Source organism: Natator depressus, chromosome 1 (genome assembly GCF_965152275.1).
Source record: "Natator depressus isolate rNatDep1 chromosome 1, rNatDep2.hap1, whole genome shotgun sequence".
Taxonomy (NCBI): Eukaryota; Metazoa; Chordata; order Testudines; family Cheloniidae; genus Natator; species Natator depressus.
In genome coordinates this window covers 265,246,146-265,263,701 of record NC_134234.1, presented here as the reverse complement: position 1 = coordinate 265,263,701, position 17,556 = coordinate 265,246,146, and the positions used below count along the sequence as shown (strand labels likewise).

At 37.3% G+C, this 17,556-nt stretch overlaps 1 protein-coding gene across 1 annotated transcript in view; it reads right to left on the bottom strand.

The window, feature by feature from the left end:
- CDK17 (cyclin dependent kinase 17) overlaps positions 1-17,556 on the bottom strand; it is a 180,374-nt gene that overhangs the window by 39,225 nt on the left and 123,593 nt on the right. Inside the window, exon 4 of the mRNA XM_074941864.1 lies at positions 13,921-14,054. Within this exon, the coding sequence (XP_074797965.1) occupies positions 13,921-14,054 (134 nt within the window). The remainder of the gene's footprint in view (positions 1-13,920; positions 14,055-17,556) is intronic.

Below are 17,556 nucleotides of genomic sequence, written 5' to 3'. Positions count from 1 at the left end.
GTAAAATATTTAATTTTTAAAAGATGCACTGTTATGTTAAATGTTTCAGAGTAGCAGCCGTGTTAGTCTGTATTCGCAAAAAGAAAAGGAGTACTTGTGACACCTTAGAGACTAACCAATTTATTTGAGCATAAGCTTTTGTGAGCTACAGCTCACTTCATCGGATGCATTCAGTGGAAAATACAGTGGGAAGATTTATATACACAGAGAACATGAAACAATGAGTGTTATCATACACACTGTAAGGAGAGTGATCACTGTTCCTCAGACGTTCTTGTCAACTGCTGGAAATGGCCCACCTTGATTATCACTACCAAAGGTCGTCCGCCCCCCCCCCGCCCCCCCCGCTCTCCTGCTGGTATTAGCTCATCTTAAGTGATCACTCTCCTTACAGTGTGTATGATAACACCCATTGTTTCATGTTCTCTGTGTATATAAATCTCCCCACTGTATTTTCCACTGAATACATCCGATGAAGTGAGCTGTAGCTCACAAAAGCTTATGCTCAAATAAATTTGTTAGTCTCTAAGGTGCCACAAGTACTCCTTTTCTTTTTGTTATGTTAAAGTATCTTCTGATCACCCTGTGTACTTTGTTTTAAGAATTGGGACAGTGTTTTTCTCTGTTTTATACAATGCAGAAGACATTATCGATGATCAGAAATATTACATATTATTAACAAAATGACAAAAGAAACCACAGAGCCACATGGAAGGATTTGTTGCAGAATTCCTGATTCCAGCTTCCTCTATGTCACATGCTGCATCTCAAGTAGGAAGGGGGAGAAACAAAAACCAGCCTACTTTCATTTTTGTCTTCCACTAATGTGCCAGCTTGCAAATTTTTGCTTGCTCTTAGACTGGCAGCAGAAGGCAACAGTGAATAATCTTCTCCGAGAGACACTAGGCTGCAAATGCTCTCAATTTCTCAATTACTAGAATGACAGTATTTCTTCAGAACCGTTCCTTTCATTTGTGCCTCCCATGGGTGTGCTCACAACTGGAGTTTTAAAGTAACAATGCTCAAGATTGTTTCTGTCATTGAGGTAACAGGAGGTGAAAATAAAAGGAGCACAGCAGGACCAAGTTATAGGGCAAAAGTGAATTGAAGAAAATGCCTAACATCCAAAACTATCTGGTCTCAGACATCAAACAAAGAGATTTATGTTGCCTTTGACTGGTAATATTTAGAGTCCCAATTCTTACTGTTTGGGGTTTTAGGCTGCATTCAGTAATCAGACAGATAAGGCACTTATTTTCCAGACCATTATTACCCTTCTCAGTAGTGCATGTTTGCACAGAACAAGCAAATAGATGAAATGCCATGTTCACATTTCAGGATGAACGGGATTTGATCACGGAGGTTTCTTGCTGTGACCACCAAGAACTGTACTTTCAAGGCCATAGATGTTAGTATGATTGCCCAAGTAATCAACAATAGGTCAAAAGAAAATGATTTGTTCTCTTGTGGGCTAAGTATCAGCCTGAATCAGCCATCTCACTAGTTTTAGCTAATATCAGCAAGACAACATGTCAGCTGCAGCCACAAGCTGCTCTGCTCAGTAATAAGTAATAGTGCTTTTGTTCACTGAAGAACACTTAATGAAATCAAACAAACCACATAATAATTTGTCTACTCTACACAGTTCAAATTCATAACAAGCTGACCCTAAAAGCCTGGTTATTTCTGTTATATACATTTACATACACCCAGAACAATTTACAAATAAAAACAGACATAATATAGTATATGCTATTTAATGTTATGCAGACTGGAAGCAAAATAAGAAATGAAAAATATTTGTTTGTACAAATGAGAGACGAGACACTAATGTAGAAGCCTATATCATACTTATACACACATATATTTCTAGTCTTTGCTATGATCCTATACAGTATTGAGTTGTTTTTGAAGGCTGCCTTATCAAGTTTCACTGCATTTTTGTAACATGACAGAGTTGGCACACTTACAGCCAAATGGATTATCTAAAGAAACCTGACATATAATAAATTTGCTAGAGGCAAAAGTTAGCAGAAAAGACTAACACAGAGAACAGATTTACAGATATCTTTTAATTTTTAGTTTTAGTGCTCTAGACTTAGTAAATTTTGCAGCCTTGAAATGAGAAACCAAAATCTACACATACAAAAAAACCATTCATTCCAGACAATGTGCAATCTTCAGAGTTTTTTTGTTTGTGTGTTTTTTTGTTTTTGTTTTTTAATTAAAAAAACCTTGTCAAATAGGCATTTTAGTCGATTGGTTTAATATCTTGGGAGGGTTGTCTATGTAAATTGTTATCTTATTGGTGTATGTTTATATTTTGGTGATGCCCAATTTTTTTTACTGTGACCAACTTGCAAGATTTTTTTCTTTTTTTAAAAATCCATCCATCCGTCCATCCATCCAGTCTCTATTACATTATACAGTTCCTAGCACAATTAGTCCCTGGCTTCTATGCACTACTGTAATACAAATAATAATAATTTCAAAGCACAACAAATATCTGTCACTGGGATAGAGGAAGGCAATGAAAATATCACCAGTCTATACTCATTAAGAGTGATCTGACACTGGCTAACATCTAGATAATACTTCATCACCAGAATGATGAATAAATCCACAAGAGAGTAGTATTTTCTAATTTTTGAAAAAGCCAAATAAATAAAAGTATCTAATGAGTAACTATACAATGCTTATCTAACCATAGGCTTCAGGAAATGGTGAAACATGAATCACACTACATTGGCTCACTGTAATATCCTCCCAGGTCAGGCACACTCCCAACTAAAGGTAGTGACTAACACTTCCATCATATAGGAAATGAATTTTTCTCCTACACAGGATGATTTACAACTGATTGTTTTACATCTCATATAGGACTTCACTTTGCTGATAGCACTAGCTAAATTAAATGCAACTACTGAATGTTCTGTTAAATGAAATAAAATACATGAAAGTTATATTCTGAAGCCCTCTTCTTTTTTAACAAAGTAATTATTAAATAATTCAAATATGTGGTCGTGGATCTCACATATTTGGGTTATTTTCTTAGATTGTACTGTAATTTCTGAATTAAATCTCACTAGAAAATTTAAAACAACATCTACAAATGATCATATTCACCAGGCAAATCAATTCAAGTCTGTATGGATGATTCTCCAACCAGCCTAACAAATTATGACCCCAATTCAAGAAAGTAGTAACTTTAAGCACATGCTGAGGTGCCCTTCCTGAATAAGGATACTTTTGTGAATTAGATCCTAAAGACTCAGAGATGTTGAATGCTTTAATTATTTAAATTATGACTTCCAATTTTCACATATGTTTAGTGAGGCAATTTTTCAGACCTTTTGTCACCCAGCCTCACGGTTCACACACTATTCCTTAGTAGAAAATTTAATTGATTAAAAACGACACACTGAACATAAAAACTGTTGCTCCCCTGCAAATATATAAATCAATATATACTGGGTTGGGTTTTTTGTTGGCTTCAGAATGTGAGGATGTTAGGAGAAGACAGTCAAACTATTCCCAGGAAGTACTGATACAGCAGAACCTCAGAGTTACAAACAACAGAGTTACGAACTGACTGGTCAACCACACATTTCATTTTGGAACTGGAAGTATGCAATCAGGCAGCAGCAGAGACCAAAAAAAAAAAAAAAAAAAAAAAAAAAGCAAATACAGTACAGTTTTGTGTTAAATGTAAACAACTAAAAAAAAGGAAAGTTTAAAAAAAGATTTGACAAGGTAAGGAAATTGTTACTGTGTTTGTTTCATTTAAATGAAGATGGTTAAAAGCAGCATTTTTCTTCTGCATAGTAAAGTTTAAAAGCTGTATTAAATCAATGTTTAGCTGTAAGCTTTTGAAAGAACAACCATAACATTTTGTTCAGAGTTATGAACATTTCAGAATTAGGAACAACCTCCATTCCCCAGGTGTTTGTAACTCTGAGATTCTACTGTAGTATTAAGAACCAAAAGTTTTAATTTCTATTTTAACACGAGAATCAGATTTTCCTGTTACAGTATTTACTAGCAACAATCAATAAAGCAAAGGCCTCACTGCAAAGAATTTAAGGAGGTATTTCCTTCAACATCTCAAGTAACTGTGGCCACTTAAGTAGTATAATCAAACAAAAACTAAGAGTTCAAACACACACTTTTGGTTTTACTTGTTTGGACATGGGAAAAACCTTGAAGCAAAACTACTCCAATATCCCTCAAATAATAGTTATATATAATATTTAAAAATCTCAAAGTTAAAACTATTCTCCATTAAGTCTGTGAACAAATTTCACATGAATGGCAAAAAATATGTATTTTTAATGATTTCGTCTTAGCAATGTGTTTAATAAGATTTTTAACTCCAATTATGTACAGCCTGACCACCCAATACCAACTATGCTTTCATATTCTTTCTGCAGGGAAGAGAGATTCTTTCCTTTCTTTTTAATTCACAGATTCACATGCTATACTGTGTAACAAACTGGTATTATGATGACTGGAACTGCTTACAACAATCAGTCATTCAGAAGCTGCATTCCACAAGTACAAGCTCCCTCAATTAATTCAATGATCTAGCCTGTAATCAGAGAAAAAGTTATATAGTACACTATATAAAAATAATTTTGAAAACACCAGAACTCTGATCAAATATAGGCAATAAAGCCCAATTAAAAGTGCCAGTTTAAGGTTAAAAAATGCATAATTACATTAAACCTTTGCTATAAATTGTGCCCAGAGTAGTTTTTGATGGATGCTGTGCACTGGTTTTTATTATTTTGTTGTTTAGTAAGTTCATGGAGCTCAGTCTCCCTGCAAATGAATGCAAAGAAAAGAAAATGAAAACAAAAAGTTCTGTTTCTCTGTAGTTCTGTTTCTCTGACTACATCATCTTGCAGGATTCTCTCAAATTCAGGTATTAGCTCCTTATCACGAATCAGGATGAACTTCCTAAGTTCTTAAGGTTTTTGACTCTAGGAGGGCAGTTGCAGCAGGGTAAAAAACAATCCAGGCACCATGTGCCATCCCCAGCTGCTTTTAAGCGCTGATCTCTGAATATTCTAATCAGTTCCTGTGATTATGTGGGAGGCAAAGTTCCCAAAAAGAAAAGACAATGCAAGATGATCAGTACAAGAGAAAAACATGCTTCAGAGAAAAAAAGTAAAACAAGATTTTAGAGAAATAAAACACCACAAAAAAGGCAAGGTCCAAACACTGAAGGGAGGTGGGTGGGTAAGTGAAAATCCTGAAAGAATTAGAAGGTAAATACTTCTTTCTTCTCTTCTAGGCAAGATTCTCACTCCTGGTGAGCAAGAAGCTCAACGGACGTCCCAAAAGAAAAATTAGAGCAAACTGCAACACGAAGCAACAACAAGGCCAATTCCAATAGTGTGAAGTTTTTACATATAGATATAAATATCTTGCTTTCTAACTCTGTCTATAAATGCCTTTATAATGCTAATGTTTATTAGTCCAATATTAAACACAGAGCTCTTCTTTGAGTTCTGTGTAAGCTCTCTCACCAACAGAAGTTGGTCCAATAAAAGATATTACCTCACCCACCTAGTCTTTCTAGTACCCTGGAACCAACATGGCTACAACACTGCATACAATATCAAACACAACATTCAAGATGGCAGAAACAGGGGGAAAATCTTGTGCAAAAATTGGCCGACTGAGTACATGGAACTTCTCAAAATAGAAGAAAATTTCTGGGGATGGGAGAGTCTGACCGCAATGAACTTCTGAGTTCTGGAGCACCAAGTCTACAATAGTATCCCCTCCTGCAGGATGCATCCAAATATTAATTTTGTACGTTGTGTAGACAGATAATCATGGAGCTTCTTTGCAGACATTTGTGTTTGAAAGGGAAGGCTGAGGTTGCAACTTTGTCCTGAATCAAATGAGCCTTACATATAGGTTCCTTGACTCAGGTCAGTAATGTCACAGCAAAGTGACAGGCTTTTAAGACATCCCATTTAGACAATGATCCTTATTGTAATGATTCTGCCTACAGTGTCGGCATCAAATGAAACAAACAAACAAACTGGTGGTCTTCCTACGGGCTCTAGTCATCAAACAGAAACACAAGGACCTTTTGGCATTGAGTATATGGAGAAGGACCTCTCTGTGATGGAAATGCAGGTGTGACAAATGTTGAAAGGATGACAGACTCCTTAAATTGGATTTCCAACATCATCTTGGAGAGGAATCTTGGATGAGATTACACTTATCCTTGCAAAAATCTAGTAAAAGATGGGTCACTAGGACCAGAAGTTTGCTCACTTTGCATGCTGAAGTCATTGCCACCAGGAAAAAGATGTTTTGCCTAAGGAACTTAAGCTCATAAGACAAACAGTTGAAAAGGAGTTTCCATCAACTTTGTCAGGGCCACACTAATATCTTATGACACAGGGAGCTTTTAATTAATGGTTTCAAAAGTGTCAAGTCCTCCTTGAACCTGATGGCAGAAGACTGCATAAATATTGGTCTACCTTCAACTAGCTCATGAAGGCTGAAGAAGCTGCCAAATACAGCTGGATGGAGTGAGTGCTTAAATTAGACACAGCCAGGTGAAACAAGTAGATCAGCAGATTCTGAGAATCAAATGAAGGGGTCTCAAAGTAGGCTTGATTGCACTACATTGCAAAGTTTATCCATTTGGAATCACAGATTCTTCTGGTAGATGGCTTTTGAGAGCCACCTGCTCAAATATACTATACCTATGGATTTTCTATCCTGTTGGGAGCAGACTCACAAGTTGGAACAGATTGAGGTGCCCTGGTCTTAAGAGACAATATGAAGCTAAATTCTATCTAATGGGATAGACTTTAGTAGTCAGCAATACATTGAGAGTCATATCTGTCTAGTGCACTGTGGGGCTAACAGGCTCATAAAACACATGCTTCTAGTGAGCACTGCAAGTACTTCTGCTACATGGAGGAAATAGCAGAAAGGCATACAGAAGTTTCCTTCCCTTGCCAATAAGGTATTTTTTAGTGCCATGAGCAAAAGACCAATAGCATTTTTTTCATATGTTGCAGAGAAATCCACCTGTCCTGTCTTCCACTGGAAAAAGGTCTGATCCACCAGTTCTCAGACTCCGAGAATACCTGTGAGGCTCTATTAAGGATTAATTCAGTCTGTCAGTGATTGTATTCTCTCTCCCTACCACATACATGATAACTTGGAATGCCTTGTGAGACAGAGTCCATTCCGACACCTGCAGGATATCTCAACAGAGGAGGCAGAGCACAGTACTTCCTTATTTGTGCAAACAACAGTGCCCTGCATTTCATTTTGAACCATATTAACTTTTGGGATACCAGGTCCCCGAAGGACTGCCATCATCTTCAAAACATTTGTATGTTAGAGTATGGCAGTCAGATGATTAGGGATACCCACAGCACAGGGTTGCATCCCTGACCATCTTGGCTAATTGCCACTGATGGACCTAGCCGCTATTAATGTATTTCTTTTTTGAACCCAGTTATACTTCTAGCCTTCACATCATCAACTGGCAATGAGTTCCACAGGTTGACTGTGCATTGTGTGAAGAAGTATTTTCTTTTTTGTTTGTTTTACACCTGCGGCCTATTGATTTCATTGAGTGACCCCTATGTTCTTGTGTTATGTGAAGGGGTAAATAACACTTCCTTATTCACTTTCACCACACCATTCATGATTTTACAGACCTCTATCACATATCCCCTAGTCATCTCTTTTCCAAGGTGAATAATCCCAGCCTTCTTAACCTTTCCCCAAATGGAAGCTGTTCCATACGCCTAATCATTTTTGTTGCCCTTCTCTGTACCTTTTCCAATTCTAATATATCTTTTTTGAGTTGTTGCAACTAGAACTGCACACAGTAGCCAAGATGTGGGCATACCATGGATTTATATAGTGGCATTATATAGTGGCATTACTGACTTACTATCTATTCCCTTTCCTAATGACTCCTAACATTCTGTTAGCTTTTTTGATTGCTGCTGTATACTGAGCTAATGTTTTCAGAGAACTATCCACAATGACGCCAAGATCTCTTTCTTGAGTGGTAACAGCTAATTTAGACCCCCATCATTTTGTACGTATAGATGGGATTACGCTTTCCACTGTGAATTACTTAATCACTGTTGAATTTCATCTCACATTTTGTTGTCCACTCATCCAGTTTTGTGAGATTCCTTTGTAACTCTTTACGGTCAGCTGTGGACTTCACTATCTTGAGTAATTTTGTACCACTTGCAAACTTTGCCAATTCCCTGTTTATCCCTTTTTCCAGCTCATTTATGAATATGCTGAACTGCCCTGGTCCCAGTATAGATCCTGTGGGGACCCCCAAAATTGACCACTTACGTCTACCCTTTGTTTCCTGTCTTTTAACCAGTTACTGATCTATGAGAGGACCTTCCCTCTTATCCCATAACTGTTTACTTAGCTTAAGAGTCTTTGGTGAGGGACCTTGTCAAAGGCTTTCTGAAAGTCAAGTTCACTATATCCACTGGAACACACTTGTCCACTTGTTTACTGATCTCCTCAAACATTTTAATAGACTGGTGAGCCAGGTTGATTCTTTCCCAACAAATCGTGTTGATCTTTGTGTCTGATAATTCTGTTCTTTACTATCATTTCAACCTATTTGCCTGGTACTGAAGTTAGGATTACCAGCCTGTAACTACCATGATAGCCTCGGGAGCTTTTGTTAAAAAAAGGCATTACATTAGTTATCCTCCAGTCATCTGATACAGAGGCTGATTTAAATGATAGGTTACATACCACAGTTAGTAGTTCTGCAATTTCATATTTGAGTTCCTTCAGAACTCTTGGCTGAATACCATCTGGTCCTGGTGACCTATTGCTGTTTAATTTATCAATTTGTTCCAACCCATATTCTGTTGACACCTCAAACTAAAACAGTTTCTCAGATGTCAGCTAAAAAGAATGGCTCAGGAGTGGGACTCTCCCTCACATCCTCTGCAGTGAAGACCGATGCAAAGAATTCTTGCAGGTTCTCTACAACAGTCTTATCTTCCTTGAGTGCTCCTTTAGCACCTCAATCATCCAGTGGCTCCACTGATTGTTTGGCAGGGTTCCTGCTTCTGATGTACTTTTAAAAAATATTGCTGTTAATTTTTGTGTCTTTTGGTAGTTGCTCTTCAAATTCTTTTTTTGGCCTGCCTAATTATGCTTTTACATTTGACTTACCGGGGTTCATGCTCCTTTTTATCTTCCTCAGTCGCACCTGACTTCCAATTTTTAAAGGATGCCTTCTTGTTTCTAACCAACTCAGTTACTCTATTGTTTAAGCCATAGTGGCATTTTTTTGGACCTCTGTTTTTTTTATATTTCGGGTATACATTTAATTTGAGCCTCTGTTATGGTATTTTTTAAAAGTTTTCATGCAGCTTGCAGGCATTTCATTTGAATGGGAAGTGCTAGTAAGTCATTCTTAATTGAAGAATGTCCTTCGACTGCCACAGGATCAAAAATGCCTAAGGTCATCTATTATCTGGATGCAATACAGTAATCCCTTTGTTGCTTGCTTTCAAGGGAATCACAGAAATGTATGGCTGGAAGGGATCTTGAGAGGTCATCTAGTCCACCCCACTGAGGCAGGACCAAGTAAACCTACACCATCCCCTGACAGGTGTTTATCTAATCTGTTTTTAAAAACCTCCAGGGATGGGGATTCTACAACCTCCCTTGGTAACCTACTAGCACATGGCCAGTCCCTTTTAGAGGAAGGAGACATATTAATTTTGAGGGTGGCCACTGTGAACTTTTATTTGACCAGATTCTGGTCTCTGAGATCTAAGATAGTAATATAATAACATGCATTCCTTTCCTTCACATTTCTCTCTCCACTTTATATTGCTTTATCATTTTCAACAAAGAGTTGTCATAAATTTTTTTCAAGTTTCAAGATAAACATATCTGATTTAAGGTGCTGATAAAAGAAAGTATTCTACATGGATTTGGATTTGCAGATTATGTTTGCACTGTATAGTCTTCCCTTTTGTATCTTTCTAGGCTGATCTTTGCATATGGAAATCAATAAAAATAAAAGTAAACCTTGCACGTCTGAACTCAGTGTTTCAACTACCCTGGGCAAGAGAATCTGCATGCCCCTCTTGTTCTCCCAATGTGTCAAAACCTCATTGATGGTTTCAGTTTTAATTAAATTAAATTAGAGCAACAATTTTATCACCTGATTTCAAGCTGTGATGACTCAACCCAAGATCAATGACTACTCTAATATGAAGGGGGAGATGTGAATTTTTGTTACTGAATTTTAATTGCTGTCATATTCACAGCATATTTATACTGATCCTATTATGATTACAGGAAAACTTATTGTATTCAGTTAATTATCTCTTACAGTGGTGGGGTGGTCCACTTGCTTAACTGTACAGCCAATGCCATCTCCAGCAATCTGCAATGTTAAATTTGTTAACATATATTTTATGCAAACATTTATAATCTGAACTGGAAAACATCTCAAATGTTAGTGCATATTAACAGTGAACATAGCTAAGTATTGGACTGCACATGTTTTCCAGTAAACATGCATAGAATATATCTTTTGTTTTCAAGATGGATTGCTAATTTGCATATAAATATATAGTGCAACGACAAAACACTAGAGGAAATTCAAGGGCAAGTCTGAAACACAAGAGCTGACATTCTAGCCTTAACAAAAAATAAAAAGGGCCAGCCTGCCTGTCAGTCCAAATTCTCAGCCTTAAATGATAAGTTACTTTAAGAAACTAAAACTGCTTTTGCCTGTTTGATACACAGAAACAAACAAGGTTATGTTTATGAAAGACTATGTACCGTATTACAAGTACACAGTGTATCAACCACACAGAACAGAAAGGTGTGCTCAGCTTGACAATACCAAGCTCAAATTTCATTAGAAAGAGTGCACGGGAGAGAAAGATCAGCTTATATTTTATTAAATATATTCCCATAAACAACAGTGTGACCATATGAATATAATTTGCAATAGATCTCAATTATGCTAAATGTCTCTGATAGTCTGTTTGTTCTAGTCTATCAACTATGTATAACATTTCATTTGCTATTACCTACAGGCATAGTAAAGAGATGCAGGTCAACGTACATGAATGTAACTGCTAACAAAGACTGGAGCTTTTCTTTCCTTTCTCCTGGCACTGAATCAAATTAATACTACTGATTTTAGTAAACTCCATAGGTCAATCCTGTTCAGCTTATGGACACGAAGGATCCCTTCACTGGAAATGCTCACACAAGTAAGGCAAGCAAGATTTGTTATTGTAATTACAAATCTTTATTACCAGCCTGTCAGAGGTCATATGGCAACAACAACAACAAAACAAAACAAAAAAAGCTCATCACTGGAATTTTTTACAGAAAGTTTCCCTGCATGGGAGTGTTTATTTCAATTTGTACCACAATTGTTATAGTAGCCCAGAGTGTTCCCCTTCTGCTAGGCACTGCATAAACATGGAGTAAAAAAAATTCCCCTCTTACAAATTCTACTTAACAAGTAAACTAATAACATAAGTTTCTGACATCAACTCACAAAAATCAAGGAAATTCAGAGCTAAAATCATTGTTAAAATTCAGCAGCTGTTCTCTAGCAGACAAAAGGTCACTCTAAAAAACTTATCTTTAAAAACCACCATGTCATTACTGTAACAATTTAGGAGGAAAGCCTGGTTCACAGGATGCATAGGAACAGTTGCCTGAACTATCCTGACCTCTCTGTGCCAGTCAACAAAGAAATAAACCGCATCACGTTAATTTCAGCTGCATTAGAAACAAGTATTTGGAATTGGGAGAAAAATTAGGAAATTAATGCTTGTCAGATGGAACTGACAATCTGAAAGAAAAAAATATTTTCAAAGCTTCTAAGACAGTGTAATATTACAGTTGTTGTAGAAGCTAAAAGAGCTATTACACTATTGATTATTTGGTTAAAAGGTTTGCAGCGGCGGGTGGAGGTTAAACCCAAAAAGAATGCTGTGAGAACTCAGCAGAAGAGCAGCTCTACATATGGGAAATTCCTATTTAAAAATATTTTGGAGAAAACAGGAAATAAAATAATGAATAATAGTAATCTGCTCCTCCTCCAGATTTCCCCAGTATGTCATGTCTTTACATGAGTGCGGTTGTAGGTGTGTCAGTCCCAGGATATGAGAGAGACAAGGTGGGTGAGGCATTATCTTTTATTGGACCGACTTCTGTTGATGAGAGAGACAAACTTGCAAGCTTACATAGAACTCTTCTTCAGGTCTGGGAAACAGTCAGCAAAGCTTGTGTCTCTGATCAAAATTGGTCCAATAAAAGATATTACCTCACCCACCTTGTCTCTGTAATGTCTTCTACATGTAAATTCTTATACTACTGCTTTTATTTTGTGTTCTGCTTAACTCAAAGCACAATGGATATGATCCAAAGCCCTCTGAAGGTTTGTCCACACTTGAAATGCTACAGTAGCATAGATGCACCAATGTAGCAGTGCCTCTGAAGCGCTTCAGTGTAGACACTACCTATGTCAACGGGAGGGGTTCACCAGTCAGCACAGATAATCCATCTCCCCAAGAGGTGTTACTTAGGTCGACGGAAGAATTCTTCCATCACCCTAGCGCTGTTTACACTGGGAGTCAGATTGGTTAAACTACGCCGTTCAAGGGGGGGTTCACACCTATGAGTGAAGTACTTAAGCCAACTTAATTTTTCAGTAGAGACCAGGCCTAAGTTAATGGTTTCACTTCAATGGGCTTTGGATCGGGCCTAATCTTGGCTCATAAATTTACAACACTAACAACAACAAATACATTAAGGATTTTTAAGATAAAATAACTCCCTCCACGAAGGGTGTGTGATGATTAATGGACTAATCAGTGCAATTTTTGAATAATACAAACACAACAAAATGCCTTGCTGTACTTATTTTTGACACACAAACTCAGTGTTAGATAATCCAAAAATATTTTCCAAACTCCTGCATTTTATATTATACTTTAAAAAAAATTATGGGGATTTAAAACCCCAAGAATAGATTTTTATAATGAAACCAATCAAAGAACTTTACATATTCCAGCCAAAATGGTATTATAATCAAAGCTGTTACACTTATTTAAAAAAAAAAAAAAAGGTGAAAAGTTCTGTTTATCTTTTGCCTGGGGAAAGGGCAACAAAGCAAGTGCAAGGGTGGTTAGTATTCATAATGAGTCTCATAAATAAAGGAAATTATGTGCACAGTTATTCATGAAGTACTTTTTCCTCCTTTTGTTTACTGTCCTGTAAGGTTCCGTACACTAAAAAACAGGAAGAATGAAAAAGGCTGACGCAGTCAGGAACATCCCTAGTGTGTTTACTTTCTGAAGTTTCACATGGATTAGAAAGCAGCATTATATGAAAGAGCCTAAGTAGCGATATATGAAGTAGTCTACTTGAACATATACACAGAACGTCTCAGAATCTAATGGTTACATTTTCTTCATTTGTTTCCCAACACCTCATTTCCTTCTAGAATGCCTGTACTTATTGCACATCTCATGTGATCTCCCAGCACTTTAAAGACCAATCCTACACTAAATGTCTAGCATTTAGTATGTAAGAGAGCATGCTAATGGATTCTCTGCTTGTTTTTAAAAATCAAATACTTTTTAAAAAACAATATTTAATTTTTTGTACTGGACAGATTATAAACATTGTCAGTGATATCTACTCAGGTTCCAAGACTGACAAATAGGAAGAAAAATTTATGTCATGTCTACTGTTATCATAAAAACTCATATGTTGAAAACAAACATCTGCTTTAAAGTGAACTGGCAGGAAAACAAGCAGTTATATAAAGTAATTTAAACAATTCCCAAGACACTTGTTAATTTACTGGATCCTTATGGGAAAGCTGATTACCTCCATAGAGATCCGTCTGTGTATCCGGTTCCTGAGGCAAACACCTGTAGGAGACTGAACTTCATCAGACGATGTTCCAGAAGCTTGGTCACTTTCACCATCTGATCCCATTTTCAGATTTTCATGTACTATATCTAAATGAAAGAAAGTCAATCATTATTCTTCTAAACAATCTTATATGTGAAGAAGCATTGTAACCTTTATTACGTACTGCTTTCTGTCAGATCGAGAGGCTCACTATCACAATACTTTTCTTGATATTCTCTTTTTATGGCTCAGAAATAGCATAAAAAGATAAAGTCTTAAAAATACTTTCCCAATATACCATGCATGTGTGCATAAATGTGTATTAATTTTCCATTATTATTCTCATTTAGGCTGTGATAGCACCCACCATGTGCTATCCATGTTCCAAACACAAAGATAGACATAGTTCCAGTCCCACCCTATGCCCCTCAATCCTCAAATTCTTGAGCTTGTTTCACTTCTTCTCCTTTTTGTGCTGTTCTTGGAACAGGAAAATTCCATTTACTAGGGAAATCGTGAGAGTTGAGAGAAAAATCTGAGACCTCATTAATTAGAAAATGTGATGCCTAAGGCACAAATATTCAAATTTGTGTGCCTAACATTAGGCATGTAAATCCATATTTAGAGAGAGAAAAACAAAAACAGGTAGCCTCATTTTCAGAAGTGCCAAGCATGGGAACTTCAGGTGCTCAGAACCTCTGAAAAGATCATGCCAGTTCTGTTCAGGTGCCTAAATCTATATTTAGGATGAATAAATGGACTTTGTAGAGAACTTGATGTAATTACGTATTTCTTGAGGGGTGAGGGGGAAACTGAAATTGATTCACTTGGGGGAGATTTACATAACGGACTGCCTATTTTAATAATGTGTGCAATTTTTATGTAAACTGCATAAAATATTTGTCTCTCAAGCTTTTGACCTAGCCACTACAGAAAAATCACTAAAAAACCAGACATGGAACCAATGGCTCTCTCTCCCAGGCCAAAAATGCTCAGCTCCAGCAGGGAAATGGGGCAAAGAACTAAGAAGTTCAAGATGCTTTTATTGACAGAGAGAAGAGGGAGGAATAAGGGATGAAGAAGAGCAGCAGCTTCCTTCTGAAGGCCAACAGCACACCGAACCTGAAAAAGGATCCAGTAGCTCACCACTGCCTGCCAAGATCTATAGTAAAAATGCCTATGCCCAAATGAATCCTAGGGAACAAACAATCCAATAAAGGATGTGGCTCAAAAGACAGAGAGGCATCCTCTTTGAATCTAGGAACAAAACGATAACCTGAGAACACATTTTCCCCAATCAGAGTACAAAAGAGAATTGGAGGAGCCCCGGAAATTGTTTCATTTTAGAGGTAAAATTCTGCTATCTCAAAAAGCCAGGCAAACCCTGTTCAATCTCACCTCAAAATATTTGAAGATATTGTTAATCTTCAATATAAATTATTAAAACAATACAGAAGACAAAGGATGGGAGAATGTTCCATCTATCAGAGTGCTGGAAAGTAGGCCTTTCTCTGGGAGAAGTAAAGCTTATCATAAAAAACGTACCTAAGGTATCCCAGAACATATCCTAGAAAAGAATTTGTGAGTGAGTAACCAGAACCTGCCAAGACTGACGTTTTCAAAAGATCAAATTCTTCTTCAGACCAGGAGATTCTATAGTTCCTTTTACAGGATAGAAAATTGGTATAAAAAGAGTAGCTGATTCACACACAAAACAGAACATGGATTTAGGCTTAAAGTGCTTCAGTGAAACACACAGATTCACAAAAAACATGATACTGACATGAAGATGAACTGTCTCCTAGGGAAGAATTTAGCAATGATATGGAAATGCATGAATAAGTTGGATTCTAATAAAATCCAAGCTACTATGGTATGTTCACAGTATTTCACCTTCATGATTTGGCCTGGATGAAAGTAAAGGAGCTGCTCTTCTTCCATAATGAAGCAGCATGCAGGAAACATTTGACAAATATTTACCTCAGGTTCAAAACCTAGAGGCACCTTGTTGTGAGCTAAAGATACAAAACAAGACTTTCAGAAATGGATGCCTAAAAGTTAGAATCTTAATTACATAATCAGGCAACTAAATCAGCAGTTAGATTCTCCAAAGTGGTCAGCGAGCATCTCAAGTCCATGTTAATCCCCTTTCATAAGTCTGTGAAGGTATGTCTACACTGCAATTAAAAACCTATGGCTGGCCTGTGCCAGCTGACTCGGACTTGCGGAGCTCAGTCTAAGGGTTTGTTTAATTATAGTGTAGGCATTTGGGCTTGAGCTGGAGCCCCGGCTCCATGACTCTGCAAGGTGGGAGGGTCCCAGAGCTCTGGCTGCCCAAGCCTCAAGGTCTACACTGTAATTAAACAGCCCCTTAGCCCAAGTCAGCTGGCATGGTCCAGCCACAGTGGCCTAACTGCAGTGTAGACATACCCTTAGAAAATATAGCACTAGAGCCCTGCATGGATACAAAATTTGTATCCACATCCGATCCGTAAAAAGGGTCCGCGGATATCGGTGGATGTAAAGCGGTTATCAACAGATTTGTAGGGCTCTATATACCACTCCTTGTGGTGAGTTGGTAGCTCTTTTGTTTAAAACAGACCCTAATGAGTTATGTGAAAAATTATTGCTGGTGGATGTGAAGCCATTATTGAAAATATTATCTGCAGCATAACTGTTGGTCTCAGAACTTTCATAACTATCAAAAGATTCCAAGGCCAGAAGGGACCACTGTGATCATCTAGACTAACTTCCTGAATAACACAGGCCATAGAACTTCTCCAAAATAATTCCTAGTGCAGATCTTTCAGAAAAACATCCAATCTTGATATAAAGATGGTCAGTGATGAAGAATCCACCACAACCTTTGATAAGTTGTTCCAGTGGTTAATTACTTTCACTATTAAAATTTTACACCTTATTTCCAGTCTGAATTTATCTAGCTTTAACTTCCAGCCATTGCATTATGTTATACCTTTCTCTGCTACACTGAAGAGCCCCATTATTAAATATTGATTACCCACATAGGTACTTATAGACTGTAATCAAGTCATCCCTTAAACATCTCTTTGGTAAGCTAAATACATTGAGCTCCTGGAGTTTATCATGGTAAGACATGTTTTCTAATCCTCTAATCATTCTTGTGTCTCATCTCTGAACTCACTCTAATTTAACAACATCCTTCTTGAATTGTGGAAAACAGAAATGGACACAATATTTCAGCAGCTGATGGACCAGTGCCAAATACAGAGTTGAGAGAGCCTCTCTCCTCCTACTCCGGTTTAGACATCCAAGGATTGCATTAGTCCTTTTAGCCACAGCATCACACTGGGAGCTCGTGTTCAGCTGATTATTCACCATGATCCCAAATCTCTTTCAAAGTTGATGCTTCCCTGGATAGAGTCCCCCATCGTGTAAGTATAACCTACTACATTCTTTGATCTTAGATGTATATATTTACATTCATCCATGTTAGAAGGCACATTGTTTGCTTGTGCCTAGGTTACCAAGTGATCCAGAGCACTCTGTATCCGTAACCTACCCTCTTCATAATTTACCACTCCCCCAAATTTTGTGACATCTGCAAACTACCGCAAATGACTTTGTGTT